A 23016-nucleotide genomic window follows, 5' to 3' on the forward strand; every position below is an offset into this window, starting at 1 on the left:
TTGGCAGCTCCTCTGACGCAACTCTATGGTCAATGTCTGACTGGTGTTGACCATAGAGTTGGCCTGGAGGACTTGGAGATTCCTAGAGAGGCTACTGCACTAGGCATTCATAGCTCCCCCAGCACAACTCTATGGTCAACTTTAACCAAGTCACACTGAAGAACCTAGATTCCTAGAGAGGACACATCTACTAGGCATTTGTAGCTCCTCCGACGCCACTCTATGGTCAATGCCTGACAGATGTTGACCAGAGAGTCGGGCTGGAGGCCCCAGAGCTTGCTAGAGAGGCGTCCTCCGAGCTCTGCCTATAGCTAGTAGAGGTATAGACCTTCCATCCGGCGGAGCTGTTGCTGTCGCCCTTGTCCTTGAAGTAGGGGACGTTCTTGACCATCCACTCGTAGATCTGGGAGAGGGTGAGGCGCTTCTCCGGGGCGCTCTCGATGGCCTTGGTGATCAGGTCCGCGTAGGAGAGGTTCCCCCAGGCGTTGCGCCGGGAAGAGCTGCTCTTGCGGCACGGCGCCGAAGACGAGGACGAAGGGGAGGCCAAGGCGCCCTGCGGCGGGGAGGACGCCTGCGGGGGCGCTGCTGCTGCTGCTGTCGGCGGGGGCTGCTGGTGCTGGAGGCAAGGGAAGTCCCCGCAGAGGCAGCCTCCCGCCGCCGCCGCCGCCGCGGCTTCGAAGCCCTCCCCGCCGCCCTCCAAGAGGCTGAGGAGGTCCCCTCCGCCGCCGCCGGGGGAAGGGGAAGAGCAGGCGCCCAGGGCCCTGCTGCAGCGGGAGGGAGAGCTCTGCGGCCCCGATGCCGCCGAAGCGGGGCTGGAGGGGCCCAGCTCCGGACGGGGCAGCGGCCAAGTGCAGGAGCGAGGGCGAGGCAGAGGCTGGAAGTCCGGGTCCGTCTCCACCGGAGCCTCGGCCATGGTTCAAGAAGAGGAGGAGAAGAAGAAGAAGCAGCAGCAGCAGGAGGCTCAGCTCTACGTCTCTCGCCGTCTCTCTGACACAACAACCGCCTCCTCCTCCTCCTCCTGGGTCTCTGTCGCTTGCCCCGGCTGCCTCCCGCCTCTCCTCCTCCTCCTCCAGGGCCGCCCTCTTTGGCTCCCTCCCGAGGAAGGGACCCAAGGGACCGCCCTCTCAGGCGGAGCGAGGCGGGAAAGAAAGACACCTCTAGTTAGGAAGGAACTAGGCAAAAGAAGAGTCCTTCCTTGCCTCCTTCCCGGACACACGTCCTCCTTTTTGAGGACATAAGGGGTTTGGGTTCTGCACTGCCCCCTTCCCTTCCCAGCCCCGGCTCAGGGCCTGCCCAAAATGGAGGAGGAGGGCGTTTTGGGATTCCCTCCCGGGTCTCAGCCTTCTGGCTGTCCAGGAGGGAAGCCCCGAAACGTCCTCCGTTTGGGAGCCTGGCTGACAAACAGGGATTTATCTCTTATTATAGGGAGTGTTTGGGGCCTTTGTTTTCTCTCCAGGAGGGAATTCCCAAATGTCCTCCATTATATATAAAGCACACACACACATACATATATATAAAGCCAGACTGAGAAACATGGATTTATATCTCATATGGGTGCTTTGAGCTTTTATTCGGTGTCCTCCATTTTTCTTGACTGTCCTACATGCCAAAGGGGAGGGAACAGGGCACCAGACGTCCTCCCTTTTTTGCTTTCTGTCCTCCATTTCAGCTTTCTGCCCAGGAGGGGATTCCCAAATGTCCTCCATTTGGAGCCTGGCTCAGAAGCATGGATTTATATTTTATAGGAATGTTTTGAGCTTTTGATTTCTGTCCAGGAAGACGTTCCAAAATGTCCTCCATTTGGAGCCTGACTGAGAAACAGGGATTTATATATTATAGGAGCGTTTTGAGCTTTTATTTTCTGCCCAGGAGGAGGGGTTCCAAAATGTCCTCCATTTGGAGCAGGACCTGAGATGCATGGAGTTATATTTCATAGGAGTGCCTTGAGCTTTTCTTCTGCCATGCCCTACATTTTCCTTCAATGCCTGCCAAAGACTGGGAGGGAAGAGGGTGACCAGGCATCCTCCTTTTCCCCCCCTCAGAACCTGCCCTCCATTTCAGTTTTCTGCCCAGGAGGGAATTCTAAAATGTCCTCCATTTGGAGCCTGAATCAAAAGCATGGATTTGTTTATCACACTATACTCTTAAAGTGCTACTATTCCACTTTGACTGCTCTAGCTGCCTCCTGTTGCATTGTGGGATTTGCAGTTGTAAGGAGGGGTATTTAGAATTCTCCTTAAAACTGCAAATCCCAGAATGCAACAGGAGGCAGCTAGAAGAGTCAAAGTGGAATAGTAGCACTTTAAGAGTATAGTGTGATAAACATCTTAGATAGGAGTGCTTTTATTTTCTGCCCAGGAGGGAGTTCCAAAATGTCCTCCATTTTGAGCCTGACTCAGAAGCATGAGTTTATTATATATTACAGGAGTGTTTGGAGCTTTCTATTGGTCCAGGCCTTCCCTATTTTATTATTTCCCCCCTGGAGTGCCCTCCATTTTGGGGTGCCTGGTCCTCCTTGGCGTTGAGGGCCTCTATGGCCACTGTGCTTCCTCCTCTTCACAAGGGACCCTTGAAGGCGCCTCTGTCAGGGCAGGGCCTGTGAGGGAAGAAGAGGCCTCTGTGGGCAGAAAGAGGGGCACAGGGGCAGAGGGAGGGTGCATTGAGGCCTGTGTTTCTATGTGTGGGTCGAGGGTGTGGTTGTGGTGAACTTGGAGAGGAGGCGCAGGCAGGGGAAAGTACAGAAATGTCAGTTATCTGAGGAGATGGAGGACCTAACCCTCATAACTCCCAGCTTTACTAGTCTCATAGACACACACAACTGTGCCCTTTAAGGGAATTTTGGACTACAGCTCCCAGAATCCCAAGCTATTGCCCAACGTGGCTGAGGCTTCTGGGAGATGAAGTCCAAAACACCTGGCGGGCCAGAGTTTGGACACCATTGATCTAGAATAGACACTATAGTCCTAATAATGCAGCCTAGGATCATACAGTGGGCCTTTGGTATCCTCTAGGTTTGGTTGAAGGACCCTTGTGGATACCAAAATCCATAGATGAGTTCAAGGCCCATTAAATACAGTGGATAGTAAAATGGTGACTCACATCAAATTACAAAATCAATGTTTGCCTTTTGGAACATATATATAATTAATAATTAATAACATTTTCAAGGAATCTGGGATACAGAGGGCTAACTATTTTTTAGCTGCTGCATAACACTTTTGACATATATTCAACTTGTGGTTTACTAGACCGCCTCCTTTTCACATGTACTATTGTAATTGTAATCGTGACTTAATATAATAAATGCTATCATTATTGTTGTTGTTATTTTATTCCCATTTTTGGAAGGCAACCTGTTTTGTATGATTGATTTGTCAGGTTTTTATTCTATTCTTCCTTAAAGAGCTGGACATGGCTCTGACCATGACATACACACATATAAACATTTTTAAATAATTACGTAAGTATTTTATGTATATATCACAATAGTTTACAGAATTCAAACAAATCCTAAAGCCACAAGCAAATGCAAAATAATAAAACCAGAAAAACAGCATCTTTATCTAAAAACTCTAGATCAGGGCCTCCTCAGAGGACCTGAAGTGTCCAGGATCCTTCTTGAAGGAGAAAACATGTTGCTATAATGGTTTTTGGCTTAATCTAGTAAAGACTGATATTATTCCAACGCTTCCTTATGAGGATTCAGGCTGTGTAAGACATTAAAGATATGAACCAGAGCTTTGATTTAAACTTAGAAATGAACTAACAACCATTGAACAGAATCAGGCTGGATCCATACTGCAGAAATAATCCAGTTTGACTACTTTTACTGCCATGGCTCATTGCTGTGGAATTCTGGGACTTGTAGTTTGTTTTGTCACCAGCGCTCACTAACAGAAAAGGGAAGATGTCTCAAAACTACAGTTTCCAAAATCCCATAGCTTTGAACCATGGCAGTTAAAATCGGTGGATCATTTATGCAGTGCGGATGCAACCACAGTATTGGAAAAGATCTTGGGAGTTGATCTTCCCCAACCCACTGCAGAACTTTTTCCCATCTAAAATACATGCTAGAGGTTCCTGAAGGATGGCTGTTAAGCTGCTGAAATGCCCCCAGCACACCTGGGAAAATACAGCTTTAAACATGACCCTTCTCCACTTTTAACGAAGCCATGCCTTGTAACTACAATAGTAACTAAAAATTACATATTAGAAGGAATGAAGCTGTGCTTTGTTAAACTGAAACCGTAATTCCTTAATTATTGCAAAACGGGGAAATAGTTAGAAGCAATCATTTGTGAGCTGTTGCTGCCAAACTGTGCTTCATGAAAGAAGAACCAGAATTTTCCACTGAAAAACCTCTGAAGTTTTAACTGAAATCTGTTTCTCTGGCTTTTTCATCCACTGGTTCTTGTCCTGACCTTTCGAATAACCATAAACAAGTTCTCCAGGCTAAACATAACCATTCCTCATAGGTAGGGTTGCCATAAGTCAGGACCTCCAAACCGGGACAAATGTAGGACAACATTTTCAAATGTAGGACACTTTTTTGGGGGGGAGCAGATCCAAGCCTCTCCCTCCCAGCTTCACTTTCCTTTCCCCCAACCCCTTCGGGGGCGAGGAAATCCCCAGAAAGGAGAAGCCTGGGCAGCGGAGGACAAGCCTAGACCAAAGACGCAGGCTCCTCTGAGGGGCTTGTGTGCTCGGCCCAGGCCTGTCCTCCAAGGCCACTCTCCTCTTCCCAGACCTCCCCTTTCCTCTTTGGAGCTCTTTGAAGGGAAGGGAGGCAGGAAAGGAGAGGACTCGATGGCTGCGGAGGACAGCCCCAGGCCTCTCCTTGGCGGCTTCATTTTCCTCAGGCCAAAGGGAGAAGCCTGACCCAAGCAGGGAAGTTAAGTAGGGAACTGAGCATTTGATGGGGGCTGCTTACACGTGGGACTTTCTATCATGGACCCTGGTTGATTCGCATACAAAACAGCATTTTCTGTACATCAGTTAATATTTCTGCATTGAAAAACTGCTTTTCCATGCAGAAAAATGCTGTATTCTGCAACAACTGCATGTGACTTTTATGCACAATAAGCCTTTGAACTGCATGGTTTTCGAAGACTTTCTTGTAGTGGGAAAAATTGCTGAAATTTCTCATTTATATCTTTAGGAAGAAATCTAGTGAAGAATTACATCTCTCCATCAGAAGGACAGGGAATATACTCCAGGTTCTAATCTGAACTGTAAAGAAACTAGCCAAGATCCTGAACTTATTTGGAGGATGGCATTCAGCAACTGAGTAACTGGAATTAGTTTTTAATTAAGTAGCATGAGAATGTATATTCACGCAATGTTTAAATTTTTAAACCAAATCAGTATTTTATATATACATATAACTGTAAAACTAATCTGAAAAGTTGTTATTCTAAAAAATGAAACCTTCATCTGGTTGAAAATATTAAGACTATACCAGCAATAATGAGTGTTTGGTAACTCTGTTGTGGAAAATATGCTTATGCCCTTTTGGAGGCAAGGGGACTCACATGAGTAAATTGAGTCTTTCTGAGTAGTGATTTAAATCATGTCTGTTTAAATTGAAATCAAATTATCTGTGATGTGTTTCTAATAGTATAACCAAATTATCTATCTGTGATTGATTTAAATCACTCTTATATCACAATTGCACCGCATTAGTCTTTTCTTCCCTTGGTGTTTCTTATCCCACAACATGGTGGCTGTTCCAGTGCTGTACAGCTCTTGGGTTGTTTTGAAATTTATTCTTTCCCCACTCAAACAAGCTGTTATTGACCTCCATCCCACTATGGTTTAGGTGCAAATGTCCCATTCTATTTCACTGCAGTGCTAGTGGCCTAGTGGATGCTATGTGAGTTGCTCCAGCCTTGGGGATTTCCTGGGGATCTCCGGAGGGAAGCCCCAGTGCTTCTGGTGGCTAGGCTGGAGGACACCCAGACTCTCAAGAGAACTACTGCATGTTTGTGTTCTCTATTCCCTAGCCTATTTTTTCATACATACACATACACATGGAGTAGCACAACAGCACAGTTCTGATGTAATTCTATTAAGGACTAATGCCTGGGACAACCAGGAGGTTCAGGCAGAGTTATACAAAGAATAAATATACAGAACTTTAAAGAGTCATATAAAAAAGAACCAAGCAAGTGCTGATTTATAGGAAACAGCATAGGAAAAAATGGTGGCTGTGATGTGGTGTGCATTCATGTTCCCAATTTGGGCACAGAACGGGGGCAGTTCCATAACAGCATCATTACATAATTGCAGAGAAGCTGCAGCTATCACTAACTTAGAGGAAATAATTGTGGTAGCAACACAGGTATGACAGTCCTTGACCTTACCTAGTGGTTACTACTTTTCACCTCATTCTTTTTCCTCTTCTAGAAAAACTACCAGACCTTTCTATCATTACAGTCAATCACCTTCCAGCTTCCCTCCTCAGAAGCACAGTGCCACCAAAAACATTCCTCATATAAGACTTTAGCCATCATATAAGCACATGGAAAAGCAAATTAGATTATGAATGCTTTCCATTATGCAATTCTACTAATACTAGTGAACAAGCAGTAGGTGTGGTTGATAGAATCCAGATTAGATTTTATTAGAATACAAATTGACATTATTAATGTACATGGTTTTCCTCTGCCCTATAGATCAGTGCTATTTTTTTCTCAGTTTGCCAGGGATCAATACCATATTTATGCCCATTGGCTATAGCTGTTTCTTTCAGTCCTGGGAAGTTGCCATGGGCTGGCAGCTTATGGCTTACAGACCAACCCCAGTCCACAGACCACCACTTTCAGTCACACTGCTGTAGCACACAGATATTTAGTTTCAGTGCATAATGGCAAATAAGAATGTGTTTTCTTCAAACACTATAATATTATCCTGTTCTAGATTATAATTTGTCTCTCTGCCAACATCTTCTCCTGTTTCTAATCAATGCAAAACTCCTCATTTATCCCACAGACTTCTTTTCTCTCCATAATTCTTTTACTTACTCAGCAGCCTCACATGCAACACCATTCTCCACTTTCCTGTTTCCTCTTCTGTTCTGAGCCAAACCAGTACAGTCAGCCCTCCAAATCCACAGATTTTTTAATCCAAGGATTCAAACATCCATGGCTTCCAAATATTTTAAATATATATATATTCCAAAAAGCAAACCTTGATTTTGCCATTTAAAAAAAAATAAGGGACAGCATTTTGCTATGCCATTATATTTAATGAGACTTGAACATCCCTGGTTTTGTTATCCATGGTGGCGTCCTAGAACCAAACCCCAGTGGATACCAAGGGCCCACTGTAGTTTGAGGCAATACACAATCCCCAACCATTTTTGTGGCCAACACAGCTTTCCTGCCACTTAGTTTTGGTAGTGTGGCATCAGCATTTAAAAGGAAACCACCTTTTTCATTACACAAAGTTGCATGAGGAGCATGCACCTTGTTTTAGCATGCACCTTGTTTTTGTTTCCCACCTCTTGAACCCTCTAGTAAGCACAATTCTCCTCTATAACCAAGCATACATTTTCTATATGCCTGAAAATCTGGTTGTCCAGAATATGGACATGGTGTTTTTCCAATTCACAATTGTTTCTGTAACACCAACTGGAGACAGATCCAGGTAACTGTTGAGTTTTATACATTTTTTTAAATATAAAAAAATTTAAAAATATAATAAATAAAAATATATTTTTAAAAAAGGGCATGCAGTCATTGTGCTCTTGATCCCAACATCTTTCAGTGAACCCCACATAGCACCTGCAGATTTTTGTAATTCGTCCCTCTTGAGTCCTTATAGCCATTCCTCTTTTTATTCCTTTTCTTTCAGAAGTGAAAAGTTCCCATCAAGGCGGGAATGTGTTGAGCATCCATTCCCAACAGAGGTAGGCTTCCAGCAGATTGTAGACTGCATGGTGGAAATCCCCCATTATTAATATGGTTAACATGTGTGCATGTTTGTTTCAGACAAGCATTATCCATGTTGTACTATTTGCCTGCTGGTGTATAATGTACAGCCACGATGGTTGTTTCTGGTGGTGTTTCTCTCTCCTCTGCCTTCGTAGATGCATTCAACGGGGCTCCCAGACACAGATTAACGGATTTCAGGACAGGTAAATCCAATATTTACGTACAATGTTATTCCTCCCTTTCTGATGAATCTATTCCTTCTGAGCAAGGTGTGCTCCTTTAGTTACAATATTCCAGTCACAAGTATCATCCCATCAAGCCTCAGAGATATCTGTCAGATTATACTTAACTTTTTCATATTAGGTATCCATTCAAATTCATTATTTCGTTTCTCAGACTCCACACATTTGTATATAGGAATCAAATGTGCAACTCCCTGATTTCCCTTTATATATAATATGTAGATGGTTCAAAGCATATTACAGCCACAACTGTTACAGGGTCGCATAAACATCCAATAGCAGAGATACACTACACTAGCACTACTCAGTCACTATACGGAATAGGGTACTACAGCGTTGTGCAACACAGGGCCCGAACAGACAGGCCAAAATAAAGCTGCTTCAGGTCACTTTGGAGGTATGCTGTTTAAATTATGCATGTGTCCTAAGAGGCCGGAAGCCATGCCAAAGCCATGCTCCAGTCCTAAGGACTGGAGCTGTGCTTTGGCACAGCTTCTGGCCTCTTAAGATCTGCGTGTCATTTAAACAGCATACCTCCAAAGTGATCCGAAGCAGCTTTATTTTGGCCTGTCTGTTCAAGCCCACAGGTTAATAAATGGGCCCTTTTGTGCAATGCACAATTTACTCTTTTGCACATCCACATGTGCCATAGTTCTGCAAGGGAAACTCTGCTCCTGCTACCATCAGCTGAATTCTCCCATTGTGCAATGTTGAAATAATTTCTGTCCATGTGTTGTGCAATTTACACAAGTATATGTCACTAAGAGAATGCCAGGTTTGTGTGTGTGGATATTAATCTGCACCTGTTAACAGGCGGGCAGTTACAGGTTTCTGAACCACCTTCAAAGACAACCCTATTGAGGGCCCACTACTGTAATTTTCTGCAGTAGTGCACAGTGTATTTCCCCCTCCCCAAACACATACACATGCAATTTAAGATTAACTTCACTCACAGATAGGTACAACAATGCATATACATCGCCAGCAGTATCAAGAATATGGACATGTTCTGAAGAATTTGGAGCAGGGAGTCCTCAGTTTTAAATGACTTTGAATGTAGTTAATGGAGGTATGTCCCCATAAGAATGTGATCAATGTTAAGCCACATGCCCAAGAAACCTTTCAGGGGCATACACATAGGTATCCTTTCACTTCTAAAACTCTATTTGGGGTATGTAAATTGGGCTGGAAGGATCTGTGGTCTATGGGCACACACAGGGGTGTAGTTTTGGGGTGCCACCATAAGAACCTTTCCCACTCCCCATTAAATTCTCCTTCAGTCATTACATGTATAACATTGCAGAGAGTGAGGCAATGAAAATTATTCACACCTAGAACTCTAATATTTGCTATGTTCACATTCACTTTGTAATTTTGTTTTCTCCTTTACCTTGGATTCCTGAAGTATACAGCTGGCCCTCCATAACTGTAGATTCTTTATCCATGGATTCAAAAATCCATGGCTTGAAAATTTAAAAAAAATCCCAAAAACTAATCTTGATTTTGCTATTTTACATAAGGTGCACCAATGCACTATGCCATTGTATCTAATGGGCCTTGACCATTCATGGATTTTGGTATCCATGGGTGGAGTGGGGGTCCTGGAACTAAACCCCAGCAGTTACTAGGTGCCCACTGAATTTATAAATGCTCAACCAAAGTTTTAATTTACTGCAATGCTAGGGATTTGGAGATTGAAGGAAAATTTCATTTTGGTGACAGAATTCTTTTTTAGTTGGCAATGTCTTTATCCCCACTCCGCAACAGCTACAGCTCTTGGAACTAAGTCTTTCAGTCCCCCTCAAGATCCTTGGAGGGGTTCTCTCGGGAATTATTGGAAAGCAGTTGGAAGCTGATGAGAAGACAGTGCAACTCTGGGGATACTGCAACAACAATCCCCCCAAAGTTACGTTATTTGTCACTGTAAAAGATGTATAGTCAACTAGTCCAGCATTCAAACTGGCCTAGGATATTTTAAAAGAATGCAGTACAGTGAGGCCATAAAACTAGATTGCCAACAATCCATTACGTAAATAGCCCCCCAGTCATACAACATCGACGACATAGCTGCCTTTTTAAAAAACGGACAGACTTCATGGAAAATTCCTAGAGACAGACTCTCCCCCCATTCTAAAGTAGGCCATTCTAAAGCTCAAAGGCTTGGCCTCCAGTAACTTCTTACCTTTCACCCAACAAGACAGCTTCTTCCAACTCACCCCAGCCATAAGTACCTGTATGCCGTCTCCAACCTCAGGGTGCATTATGCAAATACAACTCTTGTCTGATAATATTTTGGTGGATTCCCAAAGTCACCCCTTTTAGAGGAACCAGTTAATGGCCAAGCAGATGCTGTTCCACTGACAGAGAAAAGAAGTCCCATGAACTCATTAGACTGGGGGACAAATTACAAGGAACAGAGGGTTTGTGCATGTTCCTATAAAATGTGTTGTGCAGCTTCTGACTTTCCTTTCACTTCTGAGCACATCAACAGCTGAATGTTCTTTCGGCCTGAACCCAGTTGTGGCATTATTGTGCCATTATAAATAAATACCCTTGAAAAATATTTCTAATTCTCCATTTATATCCAGTGAAACAAAATCAAAATAAAATGTTCTCCCCCCCCCTTCTGCCTTTCTTTTAGTCTATTTCTCTTCAGTTGATAAATATATTGACTATTTTATTCCCCCCTTACCTTTTTTATTGTCTCATATTAACTGTAAAGGCTATAATTAATCAGCCCATAATTGGATCTGTATTATATCCCATTTGAAATTGTTAACAAATAGATTATATTGGATATTTTTCATAATGTTTTTTTTAAATACATATTTCAGAATAAACAGTACAGATCATTAATCTGCTGGTATGAGCTTGTAAATTTTTTGCTACTTTGAGAAAAACTATTTCTCTTGCTTCTGTGAATACAGAATATTGTTCAAACCAAAGGGCAAGCAAGAGTCTTTGACTACCAAAATAAACAGATGATGTCTACAGGAAATGAAAGCAAGCTCTGTCACCTCTCTTATGATTTTCCAAGTGTTAAAACTCCTGGACTGAGAAGGCATCATATGAGAGCTAGCATGTGCAATCCTGTTGTTGTTGTTGTTGTTGTTGTTGTTGTTGAGATGTGCTTCGGCACCACATATACTAAAAATGGAACGATACAGAGAAGATTAGCATGGCCCCTGCAAAAGGAACTTTTCAAAACTCAGAGGAATTAGAAAAAGAAGAAATAAAAGTCCCCTGGTTTGTATATTCTCAAATTAGAGAAGATTTTTAAAAAGATATGGCCAATTGTGGAATAGAGAGTGAAGCAAAATTATTAGGCACAATTGTGAAGGAAGGAGAAAAAGGTATGATATCCAAATTATATAAAATATTGATAGACATAGAACTGAAAGAGGAAACGATAAAAACCAATGTGGTAAGCTGGATGCAAGATTTTAGTAGAACTATTCCACTATCCGAGTGGGAAAAATCTTGGCAACTCACTCATAAATTTTCGAAATGCAACAATCTAAAAGAAAACTGTTTTAAGTTTTTTTTAGGTGGTACCTTACTCCTTCCAAATCAGCAAAAGTTAAAAGATCAAAAGAGAATAAATGTTGGAAGTGTAGGAAAAAGGTGGGTACAGTGTTCCATGTATGATGGAAATGTAAAACAGCAAATAAATCTCCAAAATTATGGAAAGGAAATTGAACTTTAAGTTACATTAGTACCAGAACTATATCTACTTAATATTTCTGAACTTGGAAATGAAATTCTGAACCAGGAAGAAATCAATATTTTGATTTATATGCTAACTGCAGCTCAAATAGTGTACACACGTTGTTGGAAGTGTAATAAGGGTCCCACTATGGACGATTGGATCACTAAAGTTCAAGAATTGGCAACAATGGACACGCTCTCTATGACTGAAAAAGGAGATTCATATCAACAGCATAAGAAAAAATGGGAGAAAGTAGTAGAATTTTGGGCCTAGGATTAGATGGAAAGAATATACTATCTGTTAAGGTAACAACTCACTGAGACTATAAATAAAAAATCAGAGTTAGAGGATAGGGAGGTGAATGCTTGTCTTGCAAAAAACAGGCATGTTGAATTTTTCCTTCTCCAGTTCCTGCATTTTGTTTTATTTTAAAGGGAAGCCAAGTTACGACTTTTGTCGCCTGCTTTACTTCAGAACTATATATAACTAGTTTTGCATGTTTAATCTTGTATCTCGAAGCCAAATACAGTGGGCCCCTGTTATCCGCTGGGGTTTGGTTCCAAGATCCCCTGTGGATAACAAAATCCGTGGATGCTCAAGTCCCATTAAATATAATGACATAGCAAAATGGTGTCCCTTATAAAAAATGAAAAATCAAGGTTTGATATTTGAAATTTATCCTTTTTAAAAACATTTTCAAAATGTGGATGCTTGAATCCGTGTATAAAAAAATCCGTGTATAAGAAAGGCTGACTGTATACTGGCCATTTTTTTCTGCAGCAGGTGCCTGTCAGACACTACTAGTTTCAGAGATCAGTTGCCTCATAAACCTGGAGGTGGGGGAAGGCCTGTTGACAAAAATTGTTGTTGTTGTTGTTTGTATCCCACTCTTTTCTCAGGACTGGAACTCAGAGCGGTTTCACAGCATTAAAAACAGTACAATTAAAAACATTTTTTAAAAACCCTGTACATTAAAAAGAATTTTTAAACTGGTCCTACATCCCAGCCTGTCCTTATAGCAATTTCTTAAAGGCCTGTGTAAACAGGTAGGTCTTCACCTGCCGGCGGAAGGCCATCAAGGAGGGAGCTGTTCTGATCTCCCTGGAGGGAGCTCCAGAGGCTAGGGGCAGCCACCAAGAAGGCCCTCTCTTGCATGTCCCAACACTCTCTTGTGATGGTGTTGGGACAGAGAGAAGGGCTACTCCAAAGATCTCAGAGTCTGGGCCGGTTCATACCAGGAGAAACCGTCTGCCAAATAGTGTGGACCTGAGCCATGCCTAACTCAGTACAGATTTGGAGTAGTCTGTGCTCCTCTTGCGTAATAATTACTAATAACTGCTTAGATTAGTAGCAATCCATTTCAGAATCAGCCTACCTGCTGTCTAGGGTGTGCCTGGCTTGCTATCAGTCAGCAGACATGATATGCAGGTCTCTGCATATCAGTGCACTTCGTATTCACTCACTGAGTGGAGAAGGAAAACGCTCATTTCCTCCTCAAAGCTTTTCTTGTGATAAATATCAGAAAGGATGAGCTAAATCAGGATTATTTTAGGCTCTGAAATCCCAAAGCACAACAATATTACAGAGGAAGGCCCCTGGTGACAATACAAGCAGGGATGTCATTCAGCATCATACATTACTACGCATCTACCATAAACATTCAGAGTATGCCATTCCATTTCTTAAAGAAGTCCAGCAATGGAGAATGTATATACTAACACATTTTCCCCCAGGGCAATACTTTTGCCCTGAGATTCCTCTCCCTCCTCCTGAGGAGTGGAAAATAAGGTCCAGGCCAAGGTGGCCAGAGGTCTTCCTTTTCCAGGACATGTCCTACATTTAAATCTTCTGTCCAGGAGGAATTTCAAAGTATCCTCCACTTTGGACATGACTAAGAAGCATGAATTTACATTTATATTTGTGTTTTTGGCTTTTATTTTGTAATGTCCTGTGCTTTCCTTGAATGACCAATATTTTGTGGTTCCTTGTCCTGCTTTGTGGTCTAGGCTCTGAGAGTCAGGGACAAGCCCTAGATGAGTGTCCCCTAATCTAACCACACCACTTGTGCACCGTGCCACAATCTTTCTAGATGCCATTGTTTTCCAATGTCTGGTAAACAGGGCTGAAACTATGGAAGGAGGGGAACAAAATGAGTGTGTGTGTCTGTGTCCATGTCTGTGTGTGTGTGTCCCCAATAAGAATTATTCTCCTCAATTAAATTATCTTTCAGTCTTCAAATTCTGAGCATGTAATAACTTAAAACCTCAACTATGCATTTAGAAATAAGAGTTTCAGCATCCAAGGAAAAGGGGCAAGCAGATTTACCAAGCAAATGTGAACACAGCAAATATAAGAATTCTAGGGAGTTTATCTCATGGGAGGAATTTCTCTTAATTTCTAATGAAAATAAAGTGGGGCCAGTTCAACGAATTTACGTGAATTTGCTAGTTCAGCAAATTTACGTGAATTCGAATTGTGTTTGAACTGACTTCTCATTGCCCCAAAATAGCTTTCCGTTGTCCGAAATTGCGTGTGATCACATCTCATGCAGTAACGTGAATCCCCATGATTGCGTGCACTGACTTCCCATTGCCTGAAATTGCATGTGGTAGTCTATCACGCAATAATGTTAAACCCCATGATTGCATTCAGATTGCCATTGAATTATACTTCCAATTTCCCTTGTCTGATAACATCCTATGTGTGAACAATTTTCAGTACCTCATTCTCTGCAATGTTAGAAATTTGGGGAATAAAGGAACATTTTCATTTGGGGAAACAAAAATCTTATTCAGGGGGCACTCCTCTCATTTTGCCTCGAAACTGGACTCATTTGACTGGTCAGTGGGGCCTGAAAGTTTTCCAAGCCCAACAGTTGGAATTTTGTTAAGAGCTTCTCAGAGCTGTGGTGGCCTTCAAGGGTATGATTTGTCTGAATCTTAGCCAGAGTTGAGTCAAAGCATAACAGTGATGATCTCCTTACTTTACAAAGAAAAAAGTATGTTGTGGGTTGTGAGGCCAAATGAAGGGTGTGATCCATCTCCATTAAAGTCATTATGCAGCTTGCAATTAAATGCAGTGAAAGCTAGATTTAACTCATAATTAACTCCAAGCAGAAATTGGTAGGCAGCTTAAAGAAGGGGTGGATGGCCCTGGCAAGAATGGAGGCCACATTTTCACATCCAGCATCTAGTACAGGCTGCACCAGATTTGTTCAGGGAAGGTTAGGGGCTTGGGAAGGAGCAGGGATACAACCTGTTACATGCACAAACCATTTAAAAACAAAATTGGGGCTGATTTTCCTCCCTGGCATGGGGGACAGTGAAGGAGGGGATCCAGGGATCAGGTTGCTGCAAAAACAGCCTCAGGACTACATGTAGCACACAGGCCACACTCCTTTCCCTCTGAGAGTTAAACTCAGTGATTAGAAAAAGGACAAGGTACCAGAGATGTTATTTGGGAAATCGGAAGAGCATGACCAGCCCTATCATTAGAGAGAATGAGGCAACCTGTTAAACTGCCAAATGTGGAGGGCATGTTCTTCTGACATTCCTCTTCAACTTTTGACCATATTCTCCTGCTCCTCCTAAACTAGCTTGCTTTCAGATGTTAGGGGAATTGTTTTCCTGTTGCCACTATTGAAGTGAAGGGCCACTGCCAGAGCAGTTGGCTTCTGTATGACGATGGAAGGGGGCACCATTTTGTCCTTTGAGTCAGGTGGCAAAATGTCTTTAGTCAGCCTGAAGAAAATCATGGTATGTGTGATTTCTCCAGAGGCTGAAGTGTTATGTTTGTTGAAAGTTAATAAGGAGTGATGTTAAAGTTTAATAAGAAATTATATACTTATTTTTGCTAAATAACACTGATCAACTGCAGATGCATCAGTAAATGGCTGGCTGCAAGGAACTGTCAGGAAATCAAGGATAGAAGATTCTCAATCAAAATATTTTGAGTGCTTCTGAATATATACAGAGTATTTTTCTGTAAAACCGAATCACTGTATCCTTACTTCCCTACTGCTAATCAAGAAGTAGGATCTGCAACAAAACATTGGTATAGTATATGTCTTACAGGAAGGAACCTAGGATCCTAAGTTAAATTCATAGCATCTGTAATTTAAAAGAAAATTGCAGGAGTGTGTGAGGAAAATTCTCCACTTAGTTATCCAAGTGCTTATCACTGTGTAAGCAACAATAAACATACAATAGAGTAGAAATATATATAGTAGAAACCAGAATAAAATCAGAGGAGGAGAAGGAGAAAAACTCCAACTATTTCCATACAGGTGATTAGTTGGGGCAAGTGATGCCATCTGTACAGACCTAAAGGGCCTGACATTCTGAAAGGGCCATGTCTGGTTGAGGGCCCTCAACTGAGCAAACAAATAATTTCCTTCAACACATATTCAGTTTCTCTATCCCAGACCAGGGCTCAATTTTTCCAGTTTTCAATTTTTCCCAAAACGCAATAGTTGAATTGCTCACCAGCTTCTCCTCTGCACACTCCAGGATTTGTCTCTCTCCCTGCTCCTGAAGAAAGCCATGCTACAACAGGTAGATTACTCATCTATAAAATCAAATTGACTCATTAAAGTCTATATTAGCTTCAGTGTTAATCATGAAATATAGTTAGTCAAATCACATTGGGGGAACTCTAACAAATTAATAGTGGAATGGTTTCAAGGATAAAGGTAAAGGTTTCTTCTTGAACTGAATGAAGAGTCATAACTGACTATAGGAAGCAGTGCTTATCTCCGTTACTAACCTGAAAAGCCAGCGTTGTCCAAAGATGACTCTGGTGGTCATGTGGCCACCATGACAGCACAGAATGCTGTTATCTTCCCACTGAAGCAGTACCAATTTATCTACTTGCATTGCATGCTGTCTGACTGCTGGGTTGGTAAAAGCTGAGACTAGTGACGTGAGCTCACCCTATCAGGCAGCACTTGGGCCTCTTCTTGCCAGTCTTCCAACCTTATGATTGTCAGAACTGGTGTCTTACTAAACCATTATTTTCAAGCTCTAGAGTTTTATTTTGTTTTTGCTTGATCTGAGCACCCCTGTGACTATAACAGTGATACTTTTTTCCCCTTGCATTTTTACGATCCTTGCCTGATGAAGACACCAATGGATCTGACTAGTATGATGAGTTTTGCACCTTTGGCCTAATAAAGGTATCACCACAATGGGTACTTTGATCAGTTGCATGTGATATCAGTTACTTGTGATTTTCCCTATAATATTTCTGGTGGACTAACTGGTTCTGTATTTCTGCTGGACTAAATAGTTCAGCAAATCACATAATAATTCTTGAAGGCAGTAAACAATACAATCTTACACGTCTGTACAAAGTTCAGTGGAGCTTACTATTAAGTGAGTACAGAACTACAACCAAAATGGCATTATTAATAAATACAGTGGGGCCTCATTATTTGCAGCCTTGCCATCTGCGGATTTAAGCATCCACAGATGGCAAGCCCTTGTTGTCCCCAATGGTTGCGTGTGCATGCGATCATGCTACCATTAGGGACAGCCCCTGTTGTTCCCAGTAGTAGCACATGCATGCAACCACACCACCATTAGGAATAACGGGACTTCACCTGAAGTTCCTTTGTCTCTAATGGCGGTGTGGCTGCATAAACACCCCCCATTAGGAACAATGGGGGCTGTCCCTAATGGCAGTGTGGCCATGTACACAGTGCACACACCACCATTGGGGACAATGGGACTTGATGTCCTTCAGTTTTTAGTATCCGCAGGTAGTGGGGTCCAGAAGAGATTCCCCTTCACGGATACCAAGGTTCCACTGTACTGAGTTTGCATGCCAAGGAATCAGATGTCTAGTTTAAAATAAATAGATGGTTACATCTCCTTTAGAGAGCCAGCATGGTGTAATGGTTTGAGTGTTGGACTAGGACTCTGCAAACCAGGGTTTGAATCCCCACTCATCTCCACGTACAAAAGACAACTACATGCCCTTTGTTGAGTATGTTACTATAGTTTTCTGTATATTTTAGCATTGCCCATTGCCTTGTGTCATGTTTCTGGTGTCTGATGTCTACTGTTAAGTTACTTCTTTTTAAATTATTGTCTTTAAGGGCTGAGATTTCACTAATGAATGCATCTCTTATGACAGCTTTCACAGCATCCCATCTGGTGACATATGAGAGTTCTGTAGTGCTGTTTAATTGGAAGAACTGTTCTTTTTATTTTAAAAAAAGCTATACTTATGGTGTGCTGCGAGATAAATTATTATTATCCATGTAAATTAATGAGGCCAGTCTGTTTGCATTTGCTGTGTGAGATGTGATCAAGCCGATAGATAGATAGATAGATAGATAGATAGATAGATAGATAGATAGATAGATAGTTAGATAGATAGACAGACAGATTTGTTCTGAATATATTTGAGAATCAGGATGAGTAGATTTAAATATGCTTGATTCTTCTTTATGTGTGATGTCTACTATTCAAAATTATAGCTATGTTAATCTCAAAACTCAGTATGCAAAGGGATCTTGTAGCACCTTTGCAATTAACGGAAAGAAATTGGTAGCATAAGCTTGCCTAGACTTAAGCCTACTTCCTAAGAAGCATATTTGGAGTGGAGAACCCCAGAGACAGACCTGTATAAACGTGTGAGAATGTTGTTAAAACTGTACTTGCCACCTCATCTCCATACATATAAGGTTTTGAACTTGAATTGCTATTCGCACACACAAATGGTTTATATAGGACTGTCTCTGAGGAAGTAGGCTTAAGTCTACGAAAGCTCATGATACCAAGTTTTTTCTTTCAGTTAATCTCAAAGATGCTACAAGATCCCTTTTCATACAATTGTCTACTAGATTATATTTTAGGATATCTTGAAATATGGGAATTGGTACAATTTTCAGTTACCTTACTTGTCTCTTCTTTATCAATCAACATACATTCTAGTTAATCCACAACCATATTTGAAATCCCCATGTAAGGAATGACCCATTCCAGAAGTGACTCAGTTTACAAATTCTCACTGTTCTGAGTGGCGAACTACAGAAGGGAATCAATTTATACCTAGTATTACCCAATTGTGCCTTACTAACTCAAAGAAACGTTTGTCATCATATCTGCCACTGAGAAAGTCAGAGATATTGCTAGGAAAATGGCAACACCCCAGAAGTGTGGAAAAGCTGACTAAAGAGCCCATATTTTAAGACTGTACTACACCCACATTTATGAGGCATACCCTGTATTAGGCTTAGTGCATCTGAGTAAATCTAGCATTTGTCCCTTTTTAACTACTGTCCTTAAACCTCTTATATAGTTAAAGAAGAGCAATTCACATCTTCTCTGGATAGAGCTCATCTTCTGCAGTATCTGCCGTTGTATTTGGTGGAGATGGAAAAACAAATGCGATGGTGAACTGAACAAGTGGAAAAAATTATGTACAGTCTGCCAGGAGTAGCCTCTGATGGAAAGGGTCTGTTCGGTTCAGCCTATGACAGCCTCTTATGCTTGCAGAAAACGATGGTGATCTTTCCCTCACTCCTTAATATTTCTAGAGCAATAAATGTGCCATTCACCATTACATAAATCAAACTGGAGCTATTTATCAGCACTCATAAACTCTCACGTTGAACCAAGAACTAATTTTAACCAAGGACTGTAGGACAGATGAAGGCTAACTTCAATCAGTAATCTGTTTTCTCAGACAATCCCAAAGTGGGATTGTGGTACCTACACCTCTGTACAAGCACAGAATGATATAGAGTTGGAAGGGGCCTCATAGGCCATCAAATCCAAGCCCAGCTAAAGCATCCCCACCAGGTAGCTATCCAGCCCCCTTTTGAAAGCACCCAGGGAAGGAGACCCACCACCCCTCTAGGCAATTTATTCCATTGCTGAACCACACCTATTGTCAAAAGGTTTCTTCTACCATTTGATAACTTCAGTGGTGTCATTAGGGGGTGCTGGGTGTGTGGCCTGCACTGGGTGACATCTCAAAAGAGGGGTGACACCTGGTCAAGCCTTCCCCCCGCACTGCAGAGTGTTCTACTGCTGCACTTGCCCCTCTTTTCCACTGTCCTGGCCTTCTCCATAAGAGAGCCCTGGTGGCACTGTGGTTAAATGCCTGTACTGCAACCACTCCCTCAAAACCATAAGGTTGCGAGTTCAATACCAGCCAAGGGGGCTCAAGCTCAACTCAGGCTTGCATCTTTCTAAGAATGTCACTAAAATGAGTACCCAGATTGTTGGAGGCAATTATTTGAAGAACTCAAGGCAGCGGAAAAGGAGGAGAGGTGTGTGCCCATTCCGTCCCCTCCCATTGCTTCATTTGCTTGGCAGCACAGGCAGCAGCTGGGCAGGCAAGCAAGCAAAGCAGTGGGAAAGGATGGAGGGAGGGCAGGGTAGGCCACCACTATCCAGCAGCCTTTTATGGGTCTGGCTGGGAGAAGGATGGGGAGGGGACAGATGAGAAAAGAAACAGGAGGAAGAAGGGTTAGCATGCCCCTCCTGAGTTTCTGGTCCCATTTGGGATCAAGATGTTTGGCCCAGTTGTGTTGCTACGACTACATTTTCTGGAGTAAAAAAAGAGGTTAAGATCTTTGCTAGGGGGCTTAACTTCATTGTCCCATGCCTGCAGTTTAATTGCCAGATAGTGATCCAATTAAGTTAATAAATCATTTTTGTGAAAATACAACTTGCAGATACAGAGAAGAGCCAGACTAATACTACATGTGGGGTGAAAGGGTTAGTTTCTCACTAGGGTTCCAGTCAGGACTGAGTCTACTGTTTGTATTCTAGGGGCCCGGACAGACAGACCAAAATAAAGCTGCTTTGGGTCATTTTGGAGCTATGTTATATAAATGACACATGCGTCTTAAGAGGCCAGAAACTGTGCCAAAGCTGTGCTCTAGTCCTTAGGACTGGAGGGTGGCTTTGGTGCGGCTTCCGGCCTCTTAGGACACATGCATCATTTAAACAGCATACCTCCAAAGTGACCTGAAGCAGCTTTATTTTGGCTTGTCTGTTCAGGCCCTATGTTAGGGAAAGTAACTGTGGTAGTTAAGTCTTTAAAATCTTGTATGGTTTGACCGATGTGGACTTCAAGAATTTGTTTGTTGGAAGGCATTATGAATGCAAAAAAAACCCTGAGATTTTGGCATAGTAGATACTTTTCTGCAATTTTTTATACTAAATTTCAGTATATAAATATTGATAATATGTTGAAAATATATTTACAGCCCAATCTACTATCAGTTTTGTAGACTATTGATACTGTATATTATATTGTGTAATTATGCTTTATTTAGATCCAAAAACACACTACAGAAATAATCCACTGAGACTCCTTCAACTGCCCTGGCTCAGGATCCTGGGAATTGTAGTTTATTGTGGCACCGGAGCTCTCTGACAGAGAAGGCTAATGTCTCACACAACTACAAATCCCAGAATTCCATAGCATGGAGCCATGGCAGTTAAAGCGGTGTCAAACTGGATTATTTCCGCAGTGTTCTTTGGACCTTAGTTGTAGAGTATAGCACTTGAAATTTTCTGATCTAATAAGTTTATAAAGTCTTGTAAATCAGTACAAATGTGCAGATAGAATTGTACTGAATTACATTTTTTAGGATGTGGAAATCTGAAGAAGATCATGTGCTGGCAACATTTCTATCTGATCTCTGTTGGCTGTTTTTTACATGTTACCTGCAAGCATGTAATGTCAGGATTGCACAACTAGTTCCTAAATCAGAAAGAATCAGAAACACGACTTATCTGGTCAGCTGAGTAACAATTATCTATTCAATGTCAAGTATTCATAATCATTCTTACCGTTAAATATTAAACCAACTGAATAATACATTTCAATAGCAAAGCCATACTTTTATTAATCAAGTGTGAATTAAACATTACAGAAGTTCATGACCTGGTTGCAGAGATTCACAGCACATATTTATGGGTCACAGATTTCCTCTCCACCGCCCCTTCGGCCATCCAGTCAGCTGTGCTGTAAGCCGCTGCCATCTGGACAGACGATCAAAACACCTTTCTGGACATTTTGCTAAACCTGTGCTGGAGCATATGGTTTTCCAGTTATTGTTCATGGCCGTGAGTATCCTTCGGCTGAAATGCGGTACAGCATTTTGTAAACAAATAACATAACATTCATTTAGAAAACCTGCCTCCTTTTTAAAAGGTGCCACATGTAGTCAGTCACCAGAGGTAAGAGTGTTATCAGGTTTCAGCTGTGGTTGCATCATGGGGGCCCACCCATATGCAAAGGTGAATGTACTTGGGAATAAACACACCAGTAATAGCATATGTATTTTCCAGGGTATCACGTTGCTGTTTTGATGTCCAGGGGAGCCATTATAGTATTAGCCCGCATACTGAATTTCAAGGTACATTCATCATTTGTTGTTCTGCTGGGACACACTGGAAGAGACTAGCTGTGCACAGAGTGCCTTTGCATATGGAACAATTTTCACGTTTGAATAGGAAACTGGAAACGACCCATTTGACAGCGATGCTCAAAAACACTGAAGAACTCCCATTATTTCTCCATTTCATACAGGAGACTCACAGCAAGTCATTTGACATGATTGCATGTCTTTGTTTTCATTGATCTTTTCTTCCTGTTTTCAACTCCTGAGACATAAGATCATGCTGAAGTTATTTAAATATGCGTACATCCCTGTCTCAGAAGTTCGCCACTGCCAAACATTGTATACAAACAGCTAAAACATCAAGAAATAAACTATAAAGAGATAAATGATTCATAGCTGCCACAGGTCCATCCACACACATTTCTTACTGTGTTTGCTGAGGATCATCTATTGTTCTCCAGAAGTTCTTGGTCTGCACATCCCAGAAGCCCTAGACAATATAGCCAAGGACGAGGGATGCTGAGAGTTGCAGTCCAACAACATCCAGAGGCCACACTTTTGCACTTGCTCTAGAGAGGAGCCCACAAAATAGTTAGAACAATCTACAAATATTTTAATTTGGCATATGAATTATTATTAGGAGGAGGGCACTCTTGTTTGATGTGAAGAGTAGCTGTTAACTGTTTGGTATATTTAGATAACCTGTCCAAGCACATTTCCCTGTCTTCTTCTAGCCCAGACCCACCTGGCTAGAAATGCTTA

General features: G+C 42.0%; 1 protein-coding gene and 1 non-coding gene across 2 annotated transcripts in view; one reads left to right on the plus strand and one right to left on the minus strand.

Annotated features, from left to right (window-relative positions):
- The window catches only part of LOC149305287 (forkhead box protein O1-like), a 49030-nt gene extending 48027 nt beyond the window's left edge, over positions 1–1003 (minus strand). The window contains exon 1 of the mRNA XM_089477700.1: positions 329–1003. Within this exon, the coding sequence (XP_089333826.1) occupies positions 329–913 (585 nt within the window). The 5' untranslated portion in view covers positions 914–1003. The remainder of the gene's footprint in view (positions 1–328) is intronic.
- A 10300-nt stretch (positions 1004–11303) lies between these two features.
- LOC149305288 (U6 spliceosomal RNA) lies at positions 11304–11405 on the plus strand. The gene has a single exon (XR_016271796.1). It is a non-coding gene; the product is annotated as a U6 spliceosomal RNA (small nuclear RNA).
- Positions 11406–23016: the final 11611 nt, after the last annotated feature.

The sequence above is a fragment of the Sceloporus occidentalis genome, unplaced genomic scaffold (assembly GCF_023333645.1).
Source record: "Sceloporus occidentalis isolate IW3139 unplaced genomic scaffold, rSceOcc1.0.p SCAF_12, whole genome shotgun sequence".
NCBI classification, from domain to species: domain Eukaryota; kingdom Metazoa; phylum Chordata; class Lepidosauria; order Squamata; family Phrynosomatidae; genus Sceloporus; species Sceloporus occidentalis.